The sequence below is a fragment of the Microtus ochrogaster genome, chromosome 6 (assembly GCF_000317375.1).
Source record: "Microtus ochrogaster isolate Prairie Vole_2 chromosome 6, MicOch1.0, whole genome shotgun sequence".
Lineage (NCBI taxonomy): Eukaryota > Metazoa > Chordata > Mammalia > Rodentia > Cricetidae > Microtus > Microtus ochrogaster.
In genome coordinates this window covers 25,440,901-25,458,358 of record NC_022013.1, presented here as the reverse complement: position 1 = coordinate 25,458,358, position 17,458 = coordinate 25,440,901, and the positions used below count along the sequence as shown (strand labels likewise).

The window sequence follows — 17,458 nt, the reverse complement described above, 5'->3', positions numbered from 1 at the left end:
AAAAAAAAAAAAAAAAAGTCTGTAATGGCAAAGATTGTGCAGTTTTGACTGAAAGTAGTCTTCCCAGTCTCATATCAAACAACTTAGAAACCCTGGACTCTCATCCCAAATTGCTTGATTTTCTAGAATCAAGACCCATGGTTTTGTCTGTCTCACATAACTCCTGAGTCCAGGTCTCACTCTCAGACTTTAGGTCAGAGCATGTGATTGTACTGGTGTTTCCTAAAAGAAATAACCTGGCCAGGCAGTGGTGGCATGCACCTTTAATCCCAGCCCTTGGGAGGCAGAGGTAGGCAGATCTCTGTGAGTCTGAGGCCACCCTGGTCTACAGAGTTAGTTCCAGGACAGCCAAGGCTACACAGAGAAACCTTGTCTTAAAAAGGAAGGAAGGAAGGAAGGAAGGAAGGAAGGAAGGAAGGAAGGAAGGAAGGAAGGAAGGAAGGAAGGAAGGAAGGAAAGAAAACCTGCCTGTCTCCCCTCCTCTCCTTTAAGGAGATCATTCCCATTAGTCTTCAGTGTAGGTGTGCCCCAAACTTTCCTTTGAGGCTTTAAGGGCACTGACTAAATTTGTCATCACAATAACATTTTAGAATGGGTATAAATAGGGATTCCCCTTGATTATTTGTCAAGAGGCCATAAGCATTAGAAATGGTGCCACTGCACCATTTCCTCACTACTGTTGGGCACAACAAACTCTGTGGTTAAAGGATTTGCCGTTTCTTAAATTGTCTCTTTTGTAACGTGTGAAGGTGTCTCAATGTAGAGTAGGTAGATTGGGGAGTCATCAGGCTGAGCATCTCCAACCCAGTCTGAAATCTGAAATGCTTGTAATCTAAGACTTTGTGAGCACTGATATGATACCCCAAGTGGAAAATTCCATACCATGAAAGCACAGAATTATTTAAAATATTATATAAAACCATTTTAGGCTATATGTAAAATATAAACTAATTTTGTGTTTATACTTGGGTCCTAACACACACACACACACACACACACACACACACACACTCTCTCTCTCTCTCTCTCTCTCTCTCTCTCTCTCTCTCTCTCTCTCTCTCTCACATTCTAAAATCCAAAGCACTCTGCCCCTAAGCATTTTGGATAAAGGAGATTCAGTTTGTATCACAGAATAGAATTAAGTAAGTAAATAGTGAATAGTCCCTGATGAAGTCACATGATTGCTGCTTCTGTTTTCTGTCTGTCATGGTGCCCCTTTGTCCTGCTAGGGACAGACACCATTTGATGTGGCTGATGAAGGTCTGGTGGAGCACTTGGAGATGCTTCAGAAGAAGCAGAATGTGGTAAGTCTGGTTGATGCTTTCAGAGCTTTCCTAGCAGTTCACAGTTTACTCTGGGTGTCCCAGTCTCTTGCTCCAGTGTCATTGCTTCAGAGTTGAACTGGATGTATCTGCATTTCACAGATGTTATTTGTTCCCTTCAGAAATTGTCAATAGTCTGTTTGAAGAAACTATGCTGTAAAGAGCTACTTACCATGAAATAGCCTACAGACAGCTAAAAGTTGATTGCAGAGAGGAATGTGTTTCTCACTTAATGAAGTCATACTGCAGTTGTCACGTGGTGTTGGACAGTATTTGATTAGTAATGATTCATACTTATTTCAGATCAATAAAACATCTTGAATTCAGTCCTCTTATCTTTCCTCCTTTCTTTAAAACCTTCATTGATTTCATCTACCTTTCTGCTTGGTGCTCTGCAGAAGAGCTACATATATATGCTACTCATGAATGGAACCCCTCACCCTGGTATATAGGTAAAGAGTGACCAGCTCACATTTTCTGACAATGAATAATTTGGACAGGGGAATAAAATTAGTATTGGACAGAAATGTAACCCAGAGATGTGGCAGATCAGAGAATCTAATGTGAGGATCATTTGGCATCATGTCTAGATTACTGAAGCAGAACTCTTTTATTAAAAAATAGTTGTATTTAAATTTATTTTATGTACATTGGTGTTAGGTTGTCAGATCTCCTGGAACTGGGATTACAGACAGTTGTGGGTGCTGGGAATTGAACTCAGGTCTTCTGGAAGAGCAGTCAATTGAGTGCTCTTTACTGCCCGCCTGTACTTTGTGACAGTACGGCACTACTCCTGTATTGCAGCACCTGTACTACAGGACCATTCACAAGCCAGGTAAGGGCCTGGAGGTTTTGTTTTTTTTTTTTTTTTTTTTTTTTTTTTTTTATTCTGTCTCTTTCCCGCCACCGCCTCCCATTTCCCTCCCCCTCCCCCAATCAAGTCCCCCTCCCTTGTCAGCCCAAAGAGCAATCAGGGTTTCCTGCCCCGTGGGAAGTCCAAGGACCACCCACCTCCATCCAGGTCTAGTAAGGTGAGCATCCAAACTGCCTAGGCTCCCACAAAGCCAGTATGTGCAGTAGGATCAAAAACCCATTGCCATTGTTCTTGAGTTCTCAGTAGTCCTCATTGTCCGCTATGTTCAGCAAGTCTGGTTTTATCCCAGGTTTTTTCAGACCCAGGCTAGCTGGCCTTGGTGAGTTCCTGATAGAACATCCCCATTGTCTCAGTGTGTGTGTGTACCCCTCGCAGTCCTGAGTTCCTTGCTCGTGCTCTCTCTCCTTGTAAGCCAGACCCAAAAAGAGGAACATGGGATGTACTCACTCATATTTGGTTTCTAGCCATAAATAAAGGACATTGAGCCTATAATTAGTGATCCTAGAGAAGCTAAATAAGAAGGAGAACCCAAAGAAAAACATATAGGCATCCTCCTGAATATTAACCTTCATCAGGCGATGAAAGGAGACAGAGACAGAGTTCCACATTGGAGCACCGGACAGAAATCTCAAGGTCCAAATCAGGAGCAGAAGGAGAGAGGGCTAGAGATTTAAACACACAAAGACACACAGACAGAGACACGGGTCATCCTTGAAACAAGAATGTCCCAATAATGCCCCTTTATTGTGTACCAGAGCTGCTTATATAGGAATCTTTAACTAATAGCCATGCCCCAGCCGAACCCACAAGAAACCACTCCCTTGCCATCAGGAACTCCTGAGAGTCTTGTGCTCAGAGTAGCTGCAAGCATAACAGGTTGTTTACAAGAAAATCAGGATCTGGGGGTTCACAGCTCCCAACACTGAACCATCTTTCCAGCCTCTGAAGCAGAATTCTTGTTACTTTAAGACTCATTTAGAAAGCCACATACATGAAGTTCAGATAAACAACTATAGTTCATGTGTTTTCTTTTTCTGTTTTGCACAGTTAAGTTTTTGTGTTTTGTAAAGTCTTGTCCTCTACACTAATTTCAATGCACATAAAAATTGCCGAAATTGTGAAATTGGATTGCTTGATTTCCTCAACTATGACCTCAGCATTCCTGGTCTCGAATGTTCATCTGTGCCTTTGAATTCATTTCAAACCTCATAAATACTCATTGGATGGGTTCTTTTAGGAAGTGTGGGGTCTAGAAGAGTGAGGTGTTTTTCTGATACAGGAAGTTAGAAGAGTGGGAGCCTGTATATCTTTTGTATTGTAGTGATGAGTACCTGAGAGGTACTCATGTAAGGGGTGGGGAAGATTTATCTTGACTCATGGTCTCAGAAATTTCAGTTCACAGTCCATACCCCTTTACTAACATAATTGGTTTTGGGCATAAATGGTATCTCCCTCCAACCATTTGAATTCACTCAGCCCAGGCTAGTCTGAGCTTATAATCCTTCTGTCTCAGGCTCCCTAGTAACTGGTATGATAGACTTGTACGCTCAAGCCCAGCTTCACCATACATAACCTTACTATACTAAAGGGAATGGCATTTCTCTTTGTCCTCTGCATAACTTTAGGCTCCAAGGACATAAGTATATTTTGTCTAGAGCACTGGTTCTCAGCCTTCCTAATGCCATGATCCTTTAATACAGTTCTCCTGTTGTGATGACCCCCAACCATGAAGTTATTCCATTGCTACTTTATAACTGCAATTTTGGTACTGTTATGAATCATAATGTAAATGTGGCTTTAGGGAGTCATGACAGGTTGAGAACTACTGGTCTAGAATATACATCCAAATAGCAGACCAATTCTAATAGCATATATCTAAAAGAAGAAATAATAATTTGCTTCCCATATAATATCTGCCTGTGATTATGTTAGAATTATTGACAACTTATGTTGGTATGTGAATTAAAAAAATATTTCCAGGTTCCTTTTGTCTCCTTATCCTTCAGAAGCCAGGCTTTTTATTAATTTTTTTCCTATTAAGGTTTTATTTGTGAGTTTGAAGGGACAGTTTTCTTGAATCTCCAAGGCCATGGTTCTCACTTCTACTTTGGATAAAGATTTTCATCTATTACTTTCTTCCAAGGAGGAGTGGTGCACGGTGATGATGCGTTTGTCATTTTTCTTTGTTTGTTTTTATGAGACAGAGCTTCTTTGTGTATCCTTGAATGTCCTGGAATGTGTAGAGCAACCAGACCAGGCTGGCCTCGAACTCAGAGACCTGCTCTCTGCCTCCTGAGTGCTGGGATTATAGACGTCACTACTACCACTCAGCGTGCTTGTCGTTTTCTTGGATTCTCTTCTCTGTCTTTGATTTTGTCCTGTTTTTATTTTTATTTTTCAGAATGATGGTTCATTTTGGTGCTTCTCAATACTATTGATTTTTCACAAATAGTCAACCTCTTTCCTTTTTTTTTCTATTTTTTTCAATTTCCAGCTTCGAAGTGAAAAGGAGACGCGGAATAAGCTCATTGAGTCAGACCTGAATAGAAAGTTTCAGAGTGGACTCTTCAAGAAGTAAGATACAAGCTTACTTGTATGTAAGGAATAAGATGCGCTTGGTGTTCTCTGTGTGTGATTCTTGAGGATTTTTGGGGAGTTTTTATTGTTGGTTTTGTTTGTTTGTTTGTTTGTTTGTTTGAGACAGCATTTCTCTGTAGCTTTGGAGCTTGTCCTGGAAGTCACTCTATAGACCAGGCCAGCCTTGAACTCACAGAGATCTGCCTGCCTCTGCCTCCCAAGTGTTCTGGGATTAAAGACATGTGCCACCACTGCCTGGCAATGCTTAAGGATTTTTATATTAAAATGAACCTGTGTTTGATTTAAGTCAAGTGATCTTCCAGTGTAGAAATGTTTTGGGAAGATGGCACTGATGTGGGGGCTCTGAGAATAAATGAATATGCTTCACACTGAGGAACTGTATTGGCAGCATCTCTTTTAGCTTAGCCTAGAGGTTCCTAGTTCTGCCCTCTCCCCTTCTTACACTGGGTGTTTCCTCTGCTCAAGAATTTGTTTATTTTTTACCATTGTTTCAGTATCTAGCAAGATTTCTGGTACGTAATAAAACTCAATAAAGATTTGTTTGTTGACTTTAAAAAGTGTTTATCTGCCCCATTACCATCATATCCTTGCTGTTCGTGGTTCTCTTTAACTGTATGTTGAATAGACAAACTCTCCTTGACTCATGCCCTAAAATAATAATAAACCTTAGACTGTTGAAAGCCAAGGGTCCAAGAAAACACATAGATATAAGGATGTCCATGTTTTTACTGTTGCTTCTACAAACAGATTTGTAGATTTGTTCCCTTTGATATACCTGATTGTCAGTGAACTTAAGTGACTCATCATATCTGAATTGCTTCCAAATTATTAGCAAGGAGAAGATGCTTTATGAAGAAGAAAGCCCCAAGTCCCAAGAAACAGAGGAAGAAAACAAAGACTCCAGCAGCTCCAGCTCAGAGGAAGAGGAAGGTGAAGAGGAAGAAGAAGAATCGGAAACTGAGAAGGAGGCAGGTAATGCAAAGGCCCTTCATGTCTGCTGCCCGTCCGGGGTTGGTCAGGCCTCACAGGCTTCCAGAAAGAGCTTGAAGTACAGTTTCCAAGAGATTGAATTGCTAATGACAATATGTGTATAAAAGCCTTGAGCTCAGTTAAAATGTACCTGCCAGTTCTAATGCAGCCATATGGTGAGGTACATAGAGAAATCTATTATGAAGGAGCCTGGTGTCCTGTCCTTAGATTGATATGTCAACTATAGAGTCCACGAAGCCAGTGTACTGAGATGCATGGGGCAAATGTTTTTAACACGTTGGTAAAAATTTAGTTATTATGTTACTCTGATTCTCAAAACTGAATCCTAATTTATTTTCTTATTTTGTAAACTTCTTTAGTTTCCTAGTGAAGGAATTTGTGAAAGAAGAAATCAGACTTACTTTGATTACCCTTATTAGTAATATATGCATTTATCCTTCAGTGTCATGGGAGACTGACCCAGGAGATAATCAAAAGCTTTAGATATACAAGTGTCATATATATTGGTATAGTATTTGCATAGAACTTGTATACACCTGCCTGTGTACTTCAAACCATCTCTCATATTACCTGGTACAGTGTAAATAACTACTATACTATATTGCTTTGGGAATGATGAAAATGTAAGGGGACATACCTGTAAAAAAGAAAAACATAAACAAAAACTGTATATATTTAGCACAAATTCAAGATCATAGTTTTTGTTTCCAGATTATTTTTGTTTGTTATAAGTTGAAGACTGAGGCTGTATATTAGTGTTTGACTTTGCTGAAGTTTCTCTCAGTCATGGGAGAATACTGCTCTTAATCCATGTCTTAATTTGAGGTACACTGACTGTCACCAGAGGAAGTTAGATGCCGAGGTTCTGTAGAGAAGGTGGCATCAGTAAAGGAAAAAGAACTTTATATTCACGGAACCTTGGATTTCCTTTAGATTATTTATTTATTTCATTATTTTCATGCGTATGGATGTTTTGCCTGCTTGTCTGTGCACCACATGCACGCAGTCCTTGTGGAGGCCAGAAAACAGCATCAGATCCTGGAACTGGAGTTACAGATGGTTGTGAGCTGCCATGTGGGAGCTAGAAATGGAACCAAGGTTCTCTGGAAGAGAAACCGATGCTCTTGACTGTTTATCCATCTCTGCAGCCACTTAAAAATTTAAATTTTTATCTATTATTATTTGTAGCTTACTCTGAAAATGCTTGTATTACACCCACCAAAAGTTACAAATGTGTATTTGTGTAATTTACTTGTTCTTTGTGTAATTTACTGAGTATCCCCATAGTCTAATCTTCACACAGTATCTGGAATTTATATTTGGTTTTGCTCTATGCTACATTTTTCTCTTGTTGTTGCTTGTTACTATGGCATTAGGAAAATGGGAGGGAGCTACCAAAACTGTTGCTATTGCTTCATAATTTATACTCCTGCGTCAGGTCTTACTCTTTATAGACTGTCTTGGTTTGGGTTACTATTGCTATGATGAAACACTGTGACCAAAAGCAAGTTGGGGAGGAAAGGATTTATTTGTCTTACATTTCCATACTAATAGTCCATCACTGAAGGAAGTCAGGACAGGAATTCAAACCGGGTCAGAACCTGGAGTCAGGAGCTGATACAGAGACCATAGAGGGATGCTGCTTATGTAGAAGGTGCAGCCTTTTTCCTTATAGAATCCAGGAGCACCAGCCCTGGGATGGCACCACCTACAATAGGCTGGGCCCTCCCCCTGTTAATCACCAATTGAGGAAAAGTACAATAAGCTTGCCTATAGCTTGATCTTGTGGAGGCTTTTTTCTTTCTTTCTTATTTTTCTTTCTATTTTTTGATACACAGAGTTCCTCTGTGTAGCCTTGGCTGTTATGTCCTGAAACTCTCTCTGTAGACCAGACTGGCTTCGAACTCACAGAGATCTTCGTGCCTCTGCCTCCAGAGTGCTGCGATTGAAGGCATGCGTCACCACCGCCCAGCTGGAGGCATTTTCTTAATTGAGGTTCCCTCTTCTCAAATGACTTTAGTTTGTGTCAATTTTACATAAAACTGTCTAGCACACAGACCATGTCCATACTGCTTTGGGATAAAATATTGGCAACACCCTTATGATCAACGTTTAGACACCTTCTGTGCCAGCACCCTTATCCCATCTTTGTTTGCAGAGTAAGTCCCAAACCCTGTAGCCTAGCCTTCAAAGCCTCAGGTTGTCTAGCTCCAACAGACATTCCCAGTACTCTACATAGGCAAGAACATATTGTAGCTAAATTGGATTGCTTGATTTCCTCAAATATGACCTCAGCATTCCTGGTCTTGAATGTTCATCTGTGTCTTTGAATTCATTTCAAACTATCATACATACTCATTGGGTGGGTTATTTTAGGAAGTGTGGGGTTCAGAAGAGTGAGGTGTTTTTCTGATACAGGAAGTTAGAAGAGTTGGAGTCTGTATCAATATCTTTTATATTGTAGTAATGAGTACCTGAGAGGAACTATGTAAGGGGTGGGTAAGATTTATCTTGACTCATGGTCTCATAGATTGCAGTCCATGGTCAATTGGCTCCATGTTTCAGGGCCTGTAGTTAAACAGAGAGAATATCATGGTGCCTGATAGGTGTGGTAGACAGAGATGCTCAAGTTTTAACAGCCAGGAAGTAGAGAAGGGTCAAAATCAAGATACTCTGTTTGTTTTTTGTTTTTTGTTTTGTTTTGTTTTGTTTTGTTTTATCTGCTGCTCAATGGCTACAACTGATCCTACCACTGCCTCAGCTCCTGACTACATTTCCACGGCCACCTAGCTACCGAGGCCATGTGCTGGGGAGCCTTCACATCCCACTGTTGCATCCTGCCTCTGCTTCAGCCGGCTCCCCCCACCAACTCCCATAGGGAAACAAATATTGTTTTTAACTAAGTCTCTGTGTTTTTGTTTTATCAATAAAGACTCAGGAGCCAGATGCTAGGGTATAAACCTGCTAGCTCAGAGAAGCAGAGAAAGCAGCAGGGCAACCTTCTTCTTCAGCCATGTCTCAGAAAGAAAGCCTCTCCCACTCTGCCTGAAAACAAAGCTCCTGCAACCAGATACTCCTCCCTTCTATTTCCTGTGCCTCTCTTCAACCTCTCAACTTCCCCTCACACTCTTTGTTTATTTCCAGTCACTGGCTGCTTGTGCCTCTCTACCCTATGGTTTATTTTATTTAATTAGTGCAATCTCAGGGTTCTCAGTATGATAAAATATCCTGCAACAACTCCCAGTGATCTGCTTACCTCCTCCCATCTCCTAAGAATGCTACCAAATTATGAGTCTGTCAGTCCATCAGTTAAGTCAGAGCCCTTATGACCCAGTCACCTCTCATAGTTAGTGTCATAGTTACAGACACTAACTAGGAACTAAGTTTTCAGTACTTGAACCTAGACCTGTGGTAGCTGTCTTGTCAGCTTGATGGGATCTAGAATCACTTTGGACACAAAAAAAAAGAGTGGGGGGGAGAAGGCTAGCTGAGTACAAGCATTTGTGTGACTGTGGACATGATGTGTCCAGCCATACTACTCCTGCCTAACTTTCCTTCCACGATGAACTATATATCCTAGAACTATAAGCCACACCGCCGTCCTTAAGATGCTTTTGTTATAAGAAAGCAACTAATATAAGCTCCTTCCTGTGGCTTCCTGCCCTGTGCCTTTTCACTCCATTTCTGTCTCTATAGCACTGTGCACTTACTTCTGAAGTTGTAGTATCTACCAGTTTTTCTGGGAACACTGAATTTATTATTATACTTGAGGTTTCAGCATACAACAGACATTCATATTCATTAACTGGTTTTTCTGACTCTACCTAGTAGGAGAGTAGAAGACTCTTATGAATAAAATACATGTCATGTGAGAGACATACAATACAATACAATACAATACAATACAATACAATACTATACAATACAATCACTGGTATTCACTAGGAAAGATTATAACTCATTCTGGGATTACAATGCAACTTTACATCTCTTTAGTGCTTTTTACTTTATAATACACTTGAACAATTTTATTAAATCCCCACAACCATACTTTAGGGTATATGTTATTATCACTCTATTTTTAGAATGAGATATTGACACTATATGGCATTACATGAACTAGGTTTCATTGCTAGCCAATGGCACTGTTTCCTGGGTATAGAAATTCTCAGTTTAGGAGGGAACAGTAGAAATTCTCTATATTAGAAGTAAAAGTGGAAAACCATAGAAAAGAGGAGCTGGAGAGATGGTTTAGCTATTAAGAACACTTGCTACTCTTGCTGACGATCCAAATTCAGTTCCCAGCACTCATGGCAACAACTGACAGCTGTCTGTAACTCCAGCTTCTGCGGCGGGCACCAAGTAGACATGTGGTACACATACATATGCAGGCCAAAACACATATAAAACAATAATAAATAATTTTTAAAAACTGTAGGGAAGTATGAGGGTCCCACAGATGATAGAAAACAAGAGGTATGAGAAAGAACTCAGGGCATTCTGTGTTTAGAAATTAAGGAGATGTCAGTGAAGGAAGCAAAGAGGTCGAGGACAAGCAGCATGTGTGTTTCTGCCGCAGAGAAGCAAGCAGCAGTGTGATGGGAGCATGCAGGGACGGTGCAGCAAGTAGGAAATCACCAGTAGCGGGTGTGGGCAGACTCCCTACTCACTTCGGTAGTCCTTTGCCAACTGAAATTTCCCTCATATCTCAGTGCTCAACTCAAATAGACTTCTGCTACCAGACCATGTAGACACACGGGTTTCTTTCTTCTGTTGATTTTAGTAGCTGTTTGTTTTTAGCTCTTTTGTATTAATTTTCTCATGCTGCTTAATATTTGAACTACTTCTGGTTTTCTTCTCACCCCCTCTGCTGTTCCCATAGACAAGCTTTGGGTACATTTGAATATTCTTATGTGTTTTCTCCATTTTCTGTGTGCCTTGTGGCCTTCTGTGTGTGGGTGCTCATTAAACGTGCTGGTAGAGTACATGGAAATGGGTTTACCTAGGCCTTTCCAGATGTGCTTATCGCATGAGCAGACAATGAACAAATATCTATTTGATGCATTTCTCCCATTTTTAAAGATCCATAGATGCAACCTCATAAAAATTGTAGTTTTCGTGTGTCTTATACAGTGATAATATATTAAAAATATCTGTTATACTTTGAAATTAACGTAAACATTTTTATTAGAATTTCTATTTTCTCTTTTTTGTCTGACTTAAGAATTTTGTATATCAGTTCTATATTTCTCCAAACTTAATGTCTGAAAACAGTAACTCTTGAGCTAGCGTATGGCTCAGTTGGTAGAGTACTTGCCTCACTTGTACAAGGCCCTGGGTTAGATCCCCAGCACTGCATAAAACCTGACCTCCTGCACACTCCTGTAATTTCAGCAATTGGAAGATAAAAGCGGGAGGATCAGAAGCTCAAGGTCACCCTCAGCTACACAGCCAATTTGACAGCCTACTGAGTTACTTAAGACTCTGTCTCGGTGTGGGTGGGGAGGGAAGGAGCTAAAAGAACAAAGGCTCTTTTTGTGAATGCTATTCTATGGCTTGGCAATTGGGGAAGGGAGCAGGTAGATAGCTTGTCTGTGTCTTAAGGTGGTGGTGTGCTTATTTATGTTTGTACTGTCAACTGGTAAGACATGGAAGGATAGCTGGTCCTAGATGTCATTGCTCATGCTTTTGGTAGTTGGCTGTGATGGTTAGGACAAGTGATCTCCTCTCATCTATCAGGCTTGCCTCCTTTCTTCCTGTGGCAGCTGGATTCTGAGATTCATTAAGAGAGCAAGGCTGAGTGTCTCAGTTGCTGATGTTTCAGAGGCCATAGCAAGCAACTGGTCAAGCACAGAGTTAGTGTGAAAAGGGCACTACATGAGGCCATAGGTTTAGGGAGTCATGTTGCGTCGGCAACCAGTACTGTAGCATCTATTTCGTTTGGCTCATTAAGCTAGATTTCTTGGGGAGTCTAGATATATTTATTACTTAAAGATGTCTTAATCATTATAATACCTGCAAAGTGATAGCATTAAAAACAAAAAGAGGCCATGAGTCAATGAGATATGCAGTTTAAAAGTACTAATTCTAATCTTTATAAAAATTCTCTTAGGGGCTGGAGAGTTAGCTCAGTGGTTAAGAGCATTAACTGCCCTTCGATAGGACCCAGGTTCAATTCCCAGCACCCACATGGCAGCTCACAACTGTTTGTAAGACTGGTTCCACTCTCACACAGATAGACATACAGGCAAAACACCAATGCACATAAAACAAAATTAAATATAAAAATTTTAAAAAATAAAAAATTTTTTAATGCAGAAATTAAAATCTCTGGTTAAGGGCTGGAGAGATGACTCAGTGGTTAAGAGCACTGACTGTGCCAGGCAGTGGTGGCGCACGCCTTTAATCCTAGCACTCGGGAGGCGGAGGCAGGTGAAACTCTGTGAGTTCGAGGGCAGCCTGGTCTACAAAGTGAGTTTCAGGAAAACCAGGGCTGATACACAGAGAAACTCTGTCTTGGAAAGCCCAGAAAAGAAGAAAGGAAGGAAGGAAGGAAGGAAGGGAGGAAGGAAGGAAGGAAGGAAGGAAGGAAGGAAGGAAGGAAGGAAGGAAGGAAGGAAAGCACTGGCTGCTTTTCCAGAGGTTCTGAGTTCGTTAGTTCAATTCCCAGTGTATGTGGTGACTCACATCCATCTATAATAGGATCTTATGCCCCCTCTGACATGCGGGTATACATGCAAAGCACTCATATATAAAAATATAAATAAATAATTTTTAAAAATCTCTTATTAATTAGAACGTAGAGGTTCAAATATAATATGTAACTTAGTATCACACAATTAGATGTAGCTTATAATTACCACAGGACCCATGAAACTTACTCTGGATCTGTTCTCAGAGTATAAATATCATTTATAGCCATTAGGTACAAGCTCTGTGCTAGTTATTAATTGCTATATAGCAGACAAGCTTTCTGATTGATGACTCTGCTGGGACCAGTCACTCCTAGTCCTGTGAGTCCAGTTACTAAAGTTCTGTGACAGATGTGTGATTGTGTTCACTGAGACATCATTCCTCCTCCACCTCCATCAGTCTGTCTTTCAACTTTCTCTGGAACTTATTTCCTTCCTCAGAGGCTCTGCCCTTCTTTAAAATCTACAGTACCTATTGATCCGAATCAACCATAAGATCTTGTGTTTTTATTTTAATGTGTCTTATTTCTTTTTTGTTGTGATTACCTCGAAAGCAAAGGCTTTCTTATGTATTTTCTGTTTTCATTTCCTAGCCTACAGAACTGGACAGATTCTTTATAATGATAAATTTTACACACAATATAAATATATATATATATACACACACACTCTACTGTAGAGACTTTTTTTTATCAGAAGTTGGAGCCTACCAAGATAAGGATATCCTTGAGTTTATTTTCTTCTACCCACAGTTGCTAAAGTTTGTCCTAGTGTGAGTTCAGGCATCCCATGGTTCTCATAATCTTTGATTTGGCAAAACATTTTTTTCTTTGTAGAAAGGGATTTATACACACAAAGATAATATTTTCATATTTATATTTATTGCTTCTCTTGTCTTAAATAACAGATAAAAAGCCAGAAGCCACTGTCAACCATTCCAACTCTGAAAGCAAGAGTCGTATCATGGAGCAGACCCCAGCCCCAGCTCAGAACACCTTCTCTGCCTCTTCTGCTAGGAGAGTAAGTACTTTGGAATTGATGTGAGGTTATATTTTACTCTGCTACAGTAACACAAAGGCCTCAAAGATGAATTCATGCCAAATAGTATATTCTTGCCTCTTTTAGGCTCTTACACCAAAATACTTTAACTGTGACTTAAAAAAAATGGAACTTTGCTTCTTACAGTTCTGGAGGCTGGGGAGTCATCAGAACAATGTACTAGCCAGTCTGATTGCTCAAGAGGGCTGTCTTCTGGTTGGGTGATGCCTCCTTCTTGCTGTATCCTAACATGTGGAAAGAGCACTGTTGTCTCTCTCCTAGAAGGCAATCAGCCCTGTGCTGTTGACCACATTCTACCTTTGTCACTTCCTCAGAGGCCCAGCGTCCAGATGCAGTTGTATTGGCTAAGGCTTTAGTATGAGTTTTAGAGGGACACAAAATCCTGTCCATAACAATGCCCCCCAAGTCTTTGAAAAACAAGTGCCAAATAAATATGGCTACAAATGTGTTACAATAACAGGATGAAAGTATCCTAAGACCAAAAAGATTCTGTGTTTTAACTGTTTCTTTTTCATATTAAAAATGAAGACAACTGTATAAAAAGTAGACTTGTGGGAAGGCAGGTAGCATCTAGAAATGTTTTGATGGCAATTGCTTTTTCTACTTGTCATGAAAAGTTTAGTCTCTTGTGTTAGGGTTGTTGCCTTATATGGTGGGCAAGGGTGGGAGAAAGACTTGTTGAAATTCCAGGAGCACTCCTGCAACAACTCTGTGTAGGCCTTTCCAAAGCTGTAGGCTTCTGGCAGAGAGACAGTTGGTCTGAAACTCTGGCTTAGACTTTTTAATTGGCCATAGGGGAAAGGAAACAAAGTCTAGCCAAGCCTTATTTACCTTTAGATACATCATTGTGAATGATTAATCAAACTTTACATAGAGTGCCATCCTTGCTCATTATCCAGTAATTTACTTGCACCTCAGAGACTCAAATATTTCTAGGTGTGACTGCACTTCCTACCTTTTATAAAGGAACAATACCTACTTAAGAAATGCAGTTACACATACTTCCTCTATGCTAAAGTAGTACTGGGAAAGGAGGAAGAACTCTCCTTAGAGTCACAGTGGCGTATAAAAATGAAGGCACTCATAAATGCCTATATTTAGATGGTTGATGTCAAGAGTAAATCTTAGTGGAGGTGGATGGAGATGAGTGACTTTTACTCTACTAACCAACAAAGATGGCCTAGTTTTGGAAGAAAGACAGAAGTATTTTTTTTATAAAGGTCTCTAGCCAGTAGGAAAGGGACTATTGCCTGGCATCTGAAGGACCACTTATACCCTAAAGACCCTGATGTGGTTTATATACTAATGCTAGCCTGTGGTGTTTCCCTGATTTGTTTGTTTCTCTGTACTAGGGCCTGAACCTTGTGTGTATATGCTTGTGTATGTTAAGCAAACACTCTCCCACTGACCCATATCTCCGGCCTGCTTCCCTGCTTTATAAAATGACAGTGTAAAGTTGTCCACAAAGTGCTGTTGTTTGTCTTTAGTGCTGATGCTGGGCCTAGGGTCTTGAACATGCTAAGCAAGCATAGCTCCCCTGAGCTGTATCCCGCTGCAATCTTTCTTTTCCTTTCCTGAGGCTTTAAGACAGGTCTTATGTAACCAAAGGCCGTGCTAGCCTCAAACTTACTGTGTAGCTGAATGAGACCTCGATCTACCTACCTCTACTTTCTAAATGCTGGAATTACAGGCATGTGTCACCATGCAATTGTGGTGATGGTGAGCTATTGATTTCTTTGAAAGATGTTCTATCTAGGCAGAATAAAAAAGATGGTGACCTTCATACCTCTAAAAATTTTATATTTTAAAATTTCTTGCTCAGTAAAATGTCAAACTTTTTGAACTTGCTGCTTAATATTAAATAGATTATTTCCTTAATATTATAGTTAGATTTTTTTGAGGAGTTGACATTCTACAACTTAAAATTAACTTATCACATGAGAGACCTTGGTATACTCAGCCTGAAATGAGATCTCTCTATCAAATCCTTCCTCTCAGGGTTCAGGAAACCCTGTGGAAGAGGAGGCAGAAAGAGTATTGGAGCCAGAGAGGGTGGAGGACAACAAGGAGACAAGTTCTCTATATCAACTTGAACAAAGCTCAGATGAACTCACAGAGACTGAGGCAGCATGCACAGGGCCTGCACTGGTCTAAACCAGGTCCTGTATATATCATTCCAGTTCAGTGTTTTTATGAGATTCCTAAGTATGCAAATGATTGGGTCTCTGTTTCTTGTGCCTTCTCTTGGGTTCTTTTTCTTCTGTTTATTTTGTCCAATTCTGATGTTAGTTTTTTGTATTATTATATTTTATTTTATTGTTATCCCTTTACTAATGACAGATAAAATGGGAGGGGATCTAGATGGGAGAGGAGATTGGGAGGAACTGCAAGAAGTGGAGGGAAGGGGAAATTGAAATCAGGTTATATTATGTGAGAAAAAAAATCCATTTTCAATAAAAGGAAATAATTACCTTATCTCATGGAGAACACTGCATCCACATATATTTATTTATCAGCTCACCCTGTTTCTTCAGGCTGTATCAGAGGGAAGAATTAAGTTCATTACCACAGTTTTAAAGATAAGCACATTGAGACATAGAGGGGAAAGGTAGCTTATTTTCAGGTACCCAGCAAGTCAAAAGAATATGAATCACCAGAGCACAGTCTCCTAGTGCTTCAGGACAGTGCTGGTTCACAAGGACAGCAAAGGGGCTTCCCTGCTCAGAGGAGGTTTGTGGGTAGGAGCACTAAGAATTGGAATTCACTGCTGGCTTCTGAAGAAAGAGCCTTTGGGAGCATCTAGCATCTGCCAAGTGAGTGGGCACAGTGGCAGGAACCCTGCCAGGGCTCGGTTCCTCTAGTATGTTCCTAGGCTGTTCCACTGAACTTCATTAAGTGGGGAAAATGAAATAGGACAAAGCAGAATAGATCATCAGGACTTCCCCCGTCCTTCCTTTCCTTACAGTTGTCCAGTCTTTTCAACAAGACAGAAGAGCCCAAAGACGAATCTCCTTCTTCATGGAGACTAGGACTCAGAAAAACTGGCAGTCACAATATGCTGAGTGAAGTGGCCAACTCCAGGGAAGCCTTTAGGGATCGAGGTTCTTCCATCTACCGTTCCTCATCAAGCCCTCGGATCTCAGCTTTGCTGGATGACAAAGATAAGGTGCAGTGGAGAGGGGAGGGGTTGCAGGGCATTCCAAGGCAGTATTCTTCAGTGGAAATGCAGTCATGATGACATGGGAGTGCTTTCTAGTCCCCAAGTTGACTATGGAAGTACAGAGAATGTGAAGATGTTTTTAACATGGAGGACAGAAGTAATTCCTTGTTGCCAAAGGATGGGGACTTTGGTATAAGGCATTTGGTATCTGTTGAAATGAGTTGGCCTTGTAACTTCAGTAGCTTCATCAAGTAGTTATTTATTTGCTAATATTTTTCTTGGCCAAAAAAGAAAGTCTTAAAAATAGCTTTTTCCTTTTGGCTTATTTTATGTTCATTCTTTCTTACTTGACCTAGAGCAAAATAATGACTCAAAGTTGAACAAGGCCCAAATGGTTCTTCTGAGTCAGTATCCGGAAAATTTACTCTTTTGATGTTTGCAAGCATAGTTGAGCTTTGAACCTTAATGCAACTGGGCACGTTAGCACTTAGTGGTTTATTGTTTCTTTGTTAAAAATTAGAACAGGATGACCTGGAACCTGCTATGTAGCCTCAGACTTCTGAGTGCTAGAATTTCGGTGTATGCTATCATACCCTGCCTGCAAGAAAAATTTTAACCTATTGTTTCTCATCTATATAAATATATGATTAGGCTGACTTTAAAAGAAGTTCCCCATTATATTCATCAAAGAGGAATTTGTTTCTAGATTTTACTAGATTCACACCATGTTTTTCTCTGGGGTCTTCTTTGTAATCATAGTCCT

At 40.3% G+C, this 17,458-nt stretch overlaps 1 protein-coding gene across 3 annotated transcripts in view; it reads left to right on the top strand.

Annotated features, from left to right (window-relative positions):
- The window catches only part of Ppp1r12b (protein phosphatase 1 regulatory subunit 12B), a 210,617-nt gene that overhangs the window by 57,387 nt on the left and 135,772 nt on the right, over positions 1–17,458 (top strand). For all 3 annotated transcript variants that reach the window (XM_005348387.3, XM_005348386.3, XM_026779678.1), the window contains exons 6-10: positions 1,230–1,304; positions 4,691–4,770; positions 5,627–5,766; positions 13,384–13,496; positions 16,501–16,701. In XM_005348387.3, the coding sequence (XP_005348444.1) occupies positions 1,230–1,304; positions 4,691–4,770; positions 5,627–5,766; positions 13,384–13,496; positions 16,501–16,701 (609 nt within the window). The remainder of the gene's footprint in view (positions 1–1,229; positions 1,305–4,690; positions 4,771–5,626; positions 5,767–13,383; positions 13,497–16,500; positions 16,702–17,458) is intronic.